At 45.4% G+C, this 10,705-nt stretch overlaps 1 protein-coding gene and 1 long non-coding RNA gene across 2 annotated transcripts; both read right to left on the minus strand.

The window, feature by feature from the left end:
- Positions 1-624: 624 nt before the first annotated feature.
- Positions 625-1,996, minus strand: LOC146566508 (uncharacterized). Its single transcript, XR_014893791.1, has 4 exons — positions 1,808-1,996; positions 1,204-1,300; positions 852-1,083; positions 625-753 (listed from the first exon to the last, which is right to left on the minus strand). It is a non-coding gene; the product is annotated as an uncharacterized LOC146566508 (long non-coding RNA).
- A 4,559-nt stretch (positions 1,997-6,555) lies between these two features.
- LOC146566509 (leucine-rich repeat-containing protein 31-like) lies at positions 6,556-10,584 on the minus strand. The gene is made up of 5 exons (XM_085286082.1): positions 10,361-10,584; positions 9,873-9,975; positions 9,383-9,547; positions 9,089-9,244; positions 6,556-8,815 (listed from the first exon to the last, which is right to left on the minus strand). Exons 2-5 carry the CDS (start codon positions 9,925-9,927, stop codon positions 8,358-8,360), a joined length of 834 nt encoding a protein of 277 aa, XP_085142208.1. The 5' UTR covers positions 9,928-9,975; positions 10,361-10,584; the 3' UTR covers positions 6,556-8,357.
- Between the last annotated feature and the right edge of the window lie 121 nt (positions 10,585-10,705).

Here is a 10,705-nt window from a genome sequence, read left to right on the forward strand (position 1 = left end):
GGGAGCCGCCTCTCCCAGAAGGTGACGGGTCTTTTCCACCTGGACGAAAGATGGGGGCGAATGTGAGGTGGGGAGAAGAGGGGAGGTTAGTCATGTAACGTCTGTACTCTAAGAAAAAACTTTTTAGAATAGCACTTTGGTCTTTGAGTTGAAAAGTCATTTTTCCCTCTACGATATTAAACAGATTTATTTCTTTATGAATCTTTTAAGGCCCCACCTCCTGCAGCTGCTCCATCTTCTCCAGCTCCCACTGGTGCTCTAGGATGAGGCTATCTCCTCTGGGCCTCCAGCCGGCCAGGTTCTCCTCTCCACGCACATAAGCCACTGATGTGTCCAGGACCTTCCTCCTCCTCCTCTGCATCCCTGCTCAGGACATGAGCCCTCATTAGGATGAAGCTCTCCACAGAATTATGATAAAACAGCTGCCGTTCTTTAAACATGTTTCATGGCCGCTCACCTGGGCTTCCAGTGTCAGACATCTTACACAAGCTCAGCTCGTAGATCCCAGTCACTCGGTTGCTATAATGAAGCAGAAGTTTTGAACAAGGAAACTTTGTAACAGGGCAGATATCTTTGATTGTGAAACAGAGATGGCCACAGTGCAGCAGCCCAGATTTACCAGTCAGCAGTTTTGGAGTATCCAGTCCCAAAGAGGTTCTTGAGAGAACGGGGTGGGGAAATCTTGGCGTCTCGGGAGTAAAAGACCGTGCAGATGTCTTTGGTGATAATGGCAGGCTGGATGCAATGGTCCAGCTGCAGAGAGGAGATAAAGGGTGTGTGTTAGACACGATGACATCAAGAGACTTAAAAACACGTACAAACAGGTACAACACGGCGGAGCAGCGGCTGACCTCCAGATACGCAGATAAGGTCATGTAGATCTTCTCTCCGTAGGGAGTGACGCGGTTGAGCAGGAGGGAACCTTTTAAGGGTGTTTTTATTTGTGCTCCCTGGCCTGGAAATAAACGGTTTCCGATCAGACCTGCTTCATCTTTGTGCCCTTGGTATCTGACTCGCTTGCTCCCCCATGCATTTTAAAAGAATCCTTCTCTTCAGCATGAAGTTCTGGCTCAGCTTTAGTGTCTGCGTTACATGTACACAAAGACAGAAACATTCAATGATAAAAACACACAGTGGAATAAAATTGTAAGACGTCATCAGTTGATGCAGTTTAAGGACACTTGTTGTTCTGTGCAGTCTCACCTGGAGCTCACGCTTCTAGTTCATGCCATCATCACCAAAGATTCTTCAATTAATAGTTTAAAGATGTCCATGAATGCACTGCTAACTGCTCTTCACCCTGATAAAAATCAACATGCATTTAGAATAAGAAACACTTTTACAAAACCAAAAGCTTCACTGTACTTAGTGATTTATACGTCTACAAAACAGGTTCAGTTTGTAACTGAGAGAGCGGCTCAGTGGTGCTGAATTATATTTCCAATAGAAACACAATTTCATATGTTGTAGTAACAACACACTGCCACAAGATGGCAGCCTAGGCCTACTTTACCATGCTGTTCCAGTACAAAAGAAAAAGTGACAGAGCCTTGAAAGAGTGACAGAGACACTTTTTATGAACTCATCTGTAATGTGTCACCTTTTCTGTAGGATGAAGAAGTGCTTCCCTTCTTTTAAAGTAAATACAGGCTTACAAAGATCCTCTAAACATGTTTCTGAAATAATCCTAAACACAATCATTAAATCAAAAATGCAAGAAACTATTTATTTAATCACTCTTCTTAACTTAATTCCTTAACTTAGTAAAAAAAAAAAAAAATAGACAAGAACTTTTCTTCTGTCTCACCTCTGTCAGTTTTCATGCTGTTGCAAGAACAGGTGGAGGTGCAGGTGGAACTTTGACTTCAGTGTGGTTTGTATGTGCAGGCAGGAGTGTGACATCTCAGGACAGCAGAGGATTGTCGAGCACGGTGACTCCTGCTGCGACACCCCCGTCTGACTGTCCTGAGCTCTTGGTCCTCAGCGTCTGCCCACACACTCATTCATCACCATGTCTTTACCCTGCCTGTAAGAAAACCAAGAAAAGGCTAACATTAGAAACAGCCACCAACCAATCCCTTTTACTCCACCACCCAAAAACCAGTGAGAAACACTAGTTAGTATTAACTTGGAATCAAAGTGCACTAATCCCCAGGCTCCCAGCATAACATACAGTCCAACACAAACTCCACAAACTGTCTTGCTTCAGCTGACTTTCCTTCACCTTCTCTCCAAACAATCTGTTGTGCTCTTTTCAGCACAAAGCCACACTCCTGCTCACTGATCCTCACCTCTTTTTAACCTAGTCTCAGCAACTTTGTCCCATAGCTCGCACATCCTTTCCACCTCCATCTTTCTTCCCAGCCAACTGATACATACCTTTTCTCCTTCCTTAAAAGCCAGCCTAAGAAATACGAGTTCATAAACGCCACAGAGAAATAAATCAGAGGAATAAAATGCAAATGATATTGCTTACACTGAACAGCAACACCCAGGTGAGGATTATCTAATGCCAAATTTTCCAAACAATGAAAAAACCGTGCCCTTTTTCTCACCATGTCTAGAGTGTAGAGGTCAGCCAATGTCGCTCGGATCTGCTGCACAGCTTGAGGCTGGTCTGGGAAGAATCTGTCCAGGACTCCAGGTCTGGGGAGCACTTGCTGAACCTTCTTGGTACCAGCCAGGTGAGCGCTGATATCTGGACACAAAGCCATAGAAAAAAAAAAGAAAAAAAATGCATCTATTAATCACCTGGATCACCTGTTGAGAAAGAAAAAAGAAAACAAGCAGAAGAGAACAAGAGTAATAGAATAAACAACATCACAATGATATATGGGAATATGACAGTAAATACTAAATATTAAACATTATTGTGCAGCACATAAGATCAACAGAACACAGTGTGCTTTGAGGTAGGAGCCAAAAAGGGTGAAGTTTGTGTGTGTGAGCACCTGTGAGCATGGACGCGCTTGTTTTTTAAAAAGGTTCCTTCATGTAATGATCTGCTAGAGGGTGTGGGGGGGCCACAGCCCCGTCCTCCAGGGCATGAAGCAGGTATGGAGGAGATCAAAACTCCAGACATCCAGAGGCCCCCAGAACACAACAGACCAAGGAAGACCAACAGAGGGGCAGCCGCGCCACTGTCCCAGAAAGAGCTGAGGAGAGTCCCAGATGAGGGCTCACTCAGCAGCCGCGGAGCAGAAGCCAGGGGGAGTTGCAGTGACGCGCCCGTGAGCTCCGCCGGCAGCCAGCCGTGCCTGAGTGACCGAGCCCCAGGCCGAGAGGCCGGGGGCACCCCCACCTCCGAAGTGGCCCGAGCGAGCCCCAGGCTCCAGGCCCCGATAAGCGGCCGCCAAGGAGTGAACCGGTGTGTACCTGGACGCGCATCCCCGGACACAAAGAACCACCAACGCACCGATGTCTGAGGGAGTCCGCCACTGGCAGGGGAAGTGGTGGTAGGGGGAGATAGGCCTCCAAACCTTGGAGGGCCTGAGATGTCCCCAGAGAGGTGGCGTCTGATACCCAACCTGACATATAGACACAGACATACAGGCACACACAGACACAAACATCCATTCCCACCCTCATGCTCTCATATGTACTTACTCCACACTCAACCAACGTGGAGACAGACATAAAGAGACGCTGTACACACGATCACACTCCCCAAGCGTACTCTACGAACCGGGTCTAGGTACCCTTGCCCCTGGAGGGGGAACTGCACCCAGACCCAGGTGGTGTTACCCTTTTCCCTGCGGTGGGGAGAGGCAGACCACCCCAACTCCGCAGCAGCAGGGAGGCCCCACACTCCAGACCGCAGTCGGACGGCCAACTCCTCCTCCTAGCCCCCCTGCTCCAGCAGGCCGCAGAGAATGGGGGTGAGAGAAGACTCCAAACCTCCCTCCACCCGCTCATTGTAGTGTTGATGCATGTGTGTTCTAAGGTGCATTTAAAACCCAGGAGGGCATGGAGCTACCTGCCAGAGAGCAGCAGGTAAGCGCATAGTCCCTCCTGATAGCCCTCAATGTCTACGTGTATTTAAAATTGAGAGGTGGGCAACGACACCAGGGGTGGGGTGTACATGTATCGTGTATCCATGTATCCATGTATTGTGCCCACCCCCAAGATCCTATATGTATGTGTAATGAGAGTGTGAGTAATGTGAATGTCTAAGTTGTGGGATAAAATTGAGGCAGAGGCAGCCAGAAGGGGACAGAGGGGGGGTAGCCTCCTCTGCACCCTGGTGACACCCCCATACTCCGCGCCCCGCCAGGGAAAGGGGGCCCAGGCCCATCCAGACCGGGGCCCAGTGCAGCAGCGCCTCCCGGCCCCACAGAGCCCGGGACAGTCCACCCAACCCCACCACAGAGAAAACTGCACCCACCCCACCATCCACTCATCTTCCAGACTACATAAGACAATAGACGCCCAGGCTGAGATCTTCCTCCACCTCTCCTGTATCTCCCCCTCCTGCAGAGAGAGTTCCTGAAGAGCGGAAAGCTCCAGAGAGTTGCAGCATGGCCTGGAGGTGTCACTATCACAATCTGCGGGGAGTATGATCATTTGTTATGAAAAAAGAAGACCCAAATGCAGACTCACAGGCTGGCAAGGATAAACTAAAGGCAGCCTGTTTATTTTGGACGGAGAGAATGATATGAAATATCTGACAGGGAACTGAGAAACTCAGAAACCTATACTGGGGGATAACACTAGGAAACATGACCAGTGAAGCTGGGTGACGAAAGGAGAAGATTAAACAATAAACACACAGGACGGTTATTAGGGAAGAGGAGACGGCAGGGACAAATCAGGAGTAATGAGACAGTTACAGCAAAACTCAACATAACCAACAAAATAAAATAGGAAGCACGTGTTTTGATCGCTGGCTCCAGTCTGCATGCTGAAGCTTCCTTTGGTTACAAGATACAGAACCAACGTTAGTGTGAATGAGACTATGAGAATGTTATATAGCATTTGCTCCACTTTGAATTCAGTTTGAAGAAGTAAAGAGACAAACAAACTTAAAAGAGACCATAGGATTAAAAAAACACAGACACCGCAAAAGGACGAAACACGGGCAAGAAGCAAAGTAAACAGAAAAGGAAGCAAGGAAATAGAAAGATAAGATCCACATGAATAGAATAGACAAAATATGAGTGCTTCAAGCAAACTGTGCAGGAATAAAATATAAATAGCGAACAGCAGAAATAAATAACAAATGGGGGAAAATATGTAGGATGAACAGGAACAAAGACACTGGAGAACAAAGTGGTGAGGGTTACTCAGACCACCATTAACTGATTAAATACATGGGAACTGGCAAAGTGAGACGCGGTCACAGAGAGTGACAAGGTACAAGGCGCACAAAAAGAGGGACTGGCAAAATTAGACGTCTATCAGAAGTACAGAATACAGAGACAGACAGGCAGACAGTGAAACAAACATGGAGACAAAACCTGCTACACACAGAGACAACACTAACACGGCCTGAACATGAAAGGAAACAAATTTAGACCAGCAACTAAGAGGAAGCACTAATTTGGAAGGGAAATAATACCAGACATATGGTGCACTCTGAATATCACCAGTCTGTTGCAAAGCTAACAGAGAGACAGACAAGCATTCACACCTACAGCTAATTTAAAGATACCACTTCAGCGTCACAGCTGGGTCCTTCTCTGTGTTATAAACGACACAGAGAAGGCCCCAGCTGTGACGCCACAGTAGTTCATTTGTTGACTGATACATCGATGTAGTCTCTCAGGAACGAGGGCGAAATGCCAACGACCGCCTGTCTGTTTTCAGGGCTGTATTTGAAGCCATGCTCCAATCAGGCAAAGTTTTAAGTGTTGCACATTTCGATGGGTTTCTTTCAGCTGACATAGTTTCCATTTGGGTCATGTGGTGTTAGATACCCCAGCGTGTGGTCATAGGGTGAAGAGCCCGGACGATTAGTGGGATTTTAGGTGTGGTGTAAAAATGACGCTGCAACTTTAAAAACGTTGTTGCTTTAAGGATTAACGTACAACCATACTTGGGCTGAGTTTGACACTGGTTCTCTTCAGTAATTAAAATAGCTTTAACACATGATAAGATCAAATGTCAGCTACACTGTGACAGTCGAGGGGCCACACTCAGATATATTTATTCGCTTGTTCTCTTTGTGTGATAAGAGTTTCCATCTGAATTTAACCCCTGTGTGGGGCTGATCTTTCATTTCATTTTATTTCAAGCTCAGATTCTTTGCCTTTGGCACATTTTCTGTGACGAGACTTCAAACCATTCCCACCGTCCTTATTAATCAACATGGTGAAGTGATTCTTCGCAAGGTGATGGGATAGGAAGAGTTTCAGAAAATGAGGCCTTTTGTCTTTATTGGAGAGGTCAGTGCAGACAGGACGGATGGGGGGAAGGCGAGGGGGGAATGACACACAGGAAACGGTGTTGGTCAGACCCAAAGACAGGCGTGGGCAGTGAGGACTCTCACCTTCAGACTCACTGTCTAATCAGTCTGACAGTGAGTCTGAAGACAGAGCAACCCAACACACGTTACTATGTTCATCATCATCATCATTGTTTATTTATATAGCACTTTAAAAACACACAAGGCTGACCAAACTGCTGAACAATAGAAACATAATAGATACCATAAGAATAATAAATACGATACAATAATAAACATAGCGAAAAACAATAAAATACAAGTCAGTCAACCACTGAGTCAAAAGCCAGTGAATAAAAATGCTTTTTCAATCTGGATTTAAAAACCAGCACTGATGTCGATTGCCTAATGTGAAGAGGAAGATTATTCCAAAGCTTAGGAGCCACGATAGAGAACGCTCGGTCTCCTCTCAGTTTCAGCCGTGATTTGGGGACTGAGAGCAACAGCTGCTCAGCTGACCGGAGCGAACGAGTGGGGACATAGGGCTTCAGCAGGTGCCAGACCATTTAAAGATTTAAAAACCAATAAAAGAACTTGAAAATGAATCCTAAATTCAATTGGAAGCCAGTGCAGGGAGGCCAAGAGTGATGTTATCACTAAGCAGGACATTAAATCAAATTAATGAGACACCAAAACAAGAGCTGGAGCCCAAGACAGCCATGAAGTCACAGTGTACACAAATACACAAGAAACACAGAAACCAGCTGGGTGGATGTGGCTCGGGAACCTTCTGTTACCTTGAACGTCGGTGTTTTGAACGCTGGCTGCTCCAGTCTGCTTGTATTTGTCCAAGATTTCCCCTCATATCTTGGTTATGGTTATTTTTTCTTTTATTAAACTGATCACACTCCTGTTCATGAATAGAAAAAAACCCCATCAGTGTATTTTCACTTAAACAAGCAGCTGTTTTTTTTGCATTAAAGTTATATAAAAATGTAACAGTGCAAATTCCTCGCTGACAGTTTAACCAAAAGGCATTTCCAGTGGAAAGTAGCCGACATATTCTCAGCATAACCATGTATAATATCCACAAAACCTGAGAAGGTTGGAGAGAAGGTAGGCGAACTCTGCTGGGATCTGCGTTTAACAAAGTGTCTAAAGACGAAACAAAGAAATCTTTCTGTAAATGTTCAGATGCACAGACTGGACTGAAAAAGAGTGAAAAAGCAGCTAACGTCCAAAAATAAGAAAACTTTGAAAGAACTCCAAAAAAACCTGGAGAACTTTTGCTCAAAAAACAGTTTTGTTTTTTTTAAATTACAAGGCAATCTGACAAAATGTCATCAAATGAGACTCAAGACTTCTGCAGGTCTCTGCCATGACTCAATTTTTTTTTCTTAACGGCAGAAACAATTGTTCCTTTTTTACTTTGTTTCTATTTTCTCTTCTTGTTTTTATCTGTTGAACAACAAACAACATTCATGCTGATTCACATAATATCCTGTCTCTAATCTCTGGGATTTCCTCGTAGCTCTTTGATGCAAAGAACATCCATCAAACGCTCCAGCTTGTGCTCAACATCATCGTGAACGGTGAAGGTACTCTGACGAGAAAATACTCAGTCGACCTTTTGGTTGATTTGTTAAAGAACCCCAAAATAGCTGATTACCTAACAAGGTATGCAGATAATTCACAGCTCTTTTCCTGAATAGCTGCTTTAAAACTCTGCTGAAAGCCTTTGTCCATTTCCAGGTATCCCCACTTCTCGGCATGTGTGTCTCAAGTGTTAGGACTGCTGCATTGGAAAGACCCAGACCCTGCAGCCAAGGTGAGAGACGACAAATATGATAACCCACACCAGCTGTGCTTAACTCTGTAAGTTCCCAGTATTCCCTGAAACCATCACGTGTGACACAGTTTACATCAGACGTGATGCAGCTGACGTCAACACTGACCTTCTTGTGGTAACAGAGACTTAAAAAAATAATAATAAAGCAACAAAGTGGGTCGCTCTTTGACAGTAAATTCCAGTGCGGTCCGCTCCAATCTCCTCAGGCTGACTCTCTTCTAGGCTCTCCTGACTGTTCCCTTTACATGCTGATGATGTGTCTTGTAAATCTGGATCCCTTTCCAGCAGGACGCTCCTCTTTTTCAGACAGTACCTGAGCTGCTCTCTCTCCTGACAGTCAGCTGTCCACCTCTGCATGGCCAGTCGAGCCAGCGCCGAAATTTGAGGCAGAGCTCGGAGCAGAGCGGGCAGCCAGGCTGAGCACGGAGCAGAGGTTGAAGGTCGCAAACTGACATCCACGTCTTCCAGAGAGCCCAGACCTCCTGCTGCAAACAGACTGCACCAACCGTTGTCTCCCACCAAGCTGTTGTAGGACAGATCCAGTGCACGGAGTGAGGAGAGACAGCCCCGTCTGCACACGGCAGCTGCACAGAGGAAGAGGACCCATTGATAACTGATCACTTTATGCCTGTTCACTTTACTGTTTTGTTCACAATGTTTCTGATGGAGACAAAAATAACACCGAATAGTTTCATTGTTTTGTTTTATACGACAGCTACAGATGCTGGCAGCATGAAATAAATGAAAGAAATATCAATTTCCTTCAGGCTTTACTTGTCTTAATATACATTTATGCAGCCTAATGATCCACTACAGACCAAAAAAGAAAAAGTATAATGTCATTGTGTGTTAGTTACCCAGATGTTGCATGTCATCAGTGGTGAGCTCGCAGCTGCAAAGACAGAGCTCGCTGACGACTGATGGCTGCAGAGCATCCAGCAGGAGCGCCAAGTGACCGCCAACCACTTTACACCAGGAAATATCCACCGTGCGCAGATAGGACACCGCCAGGGCTGATGCATAAACACAAAGTTTTCACCATTTCAGGCTAGAGGGTGGAAGAGGTATTCAGGGAGAATGACTTGAAGGAAAACTTCTATAAATAAACAAGTGTGTGTGTGTGTGTGTGTGTGTGTGTGTGTGTGTGTTACCCAGAGCAGTGAAGGACTCGTTGCTCATGTAGCAGCTGTTGAATGGCAGCCTCCTCATTTGTGTCGCAGGGAGGGCGGAGACCAGCAGGTGGACCACACCTCCCACTTCCTTATTGGATGACACATCAAGCTCGGTCAGTGCAGTGAGAGAGGGCAGCACCTGGACTGAAAAACAACGAGTCACATGACTGCTGCAGCGAGCATGCGATTAGTGTCCGGCGTGTGAGATTGGTAGCAACTGACTCAGAGCCTCTAGATCATCTCGCGTGAGGCAACACAGGTGGAGGTCGAGTCTCTCCAGGTGTGTGACGTGAGCCAGGTGAAAGGTGAGGCGGCTCAGTCCACCAGCTAGAAGCAGCTTTACAGTATATTAATCAGAACAATGCTGCTCTCTAATGTATCTTGGTAAAGCGCAGAAAAATCTAATGTTTTATATGATACAGTGTGATTTCAGTAACATATCATAATGGAGGCTTCAGCAAGTACTTACGAAGGAAATCTTTCCTCTGCTCTTCAGTTAGTTCATCAAATACCTCCCAAAACATCTGTATGGTGGGGTGGCGGTCATGATATCTCCAACCATAACTTGTGTTCTGAAAACAGTGAAAATGACTGTTATAATCATAGAGTTTGTAAGGTCAGGCATACACTATGTTGCCAAAAGTATTCCCTAACCCATCCAAATCATTCAATTAATGTGTTCCAATCACTTCCATGGACACAGGTGTATTAAATCAAGCACCTAGGCATGCAGACTACTTCTACAAACATGTGTGAAAGGACGAGTCGCTCTCAGGAACTGAATGAATTCCAGCATGGTAATGTGATAGGATGCACCAGTGCAACAAGTCCAGTCATGAAATTTCCTCGCTATTAAATATTCCATAGTCAGCTGTTAGTGATATTATAACAAAGTGGAAGTAATTGGAAATGACAGCGAGTCAGCTGATGCTAAGGCTCATAGTGCACTTAAGTCACCAATATCTGCAGTCTGCTGTTGTTACAGATGTCCAAACTTCATTGGTTTCCATGGCTGAGCAGCTGCATCCCAGCCTTACACTGACAAACACAATGCAAAGCGTCAGATGGAGTGATTTAAGCATCTCAACACTGGACTCTAAAGCAGTGGAGATGTGTTTACTGGAGTGACGAATCACACTTCTCTGACTGGCAATCCAATAAATTTATCTCGCTGTCATGTGTTATTTTGCCGGGTTGTTTCCTCCCGTTGCCATGTAAACACAAAATAGTGTATATATATGAATATTTTCAAAAAATGCTCTGTGAGTTCCACATCATAACAGTTATTTACTGAGCAGCTCA

The sequence above is a fragment of the Mchenga conophoros genome, linkage group LG9 (genome assembly GCF_057382185.1).
Source record: "Mchenga conophoros isolate Kocher_MC1m ecotype Shallow Benthic linkage group LG9, M_conophoros_male_GT1.1, whole genome shotgun sequence".
Taxonomy (NCBI): Eukaryota; Metazoa; Chordata; class Actinopteri; order Cichliformes; family Cichlidae; genus Mchenga; species Mchenga conophoros.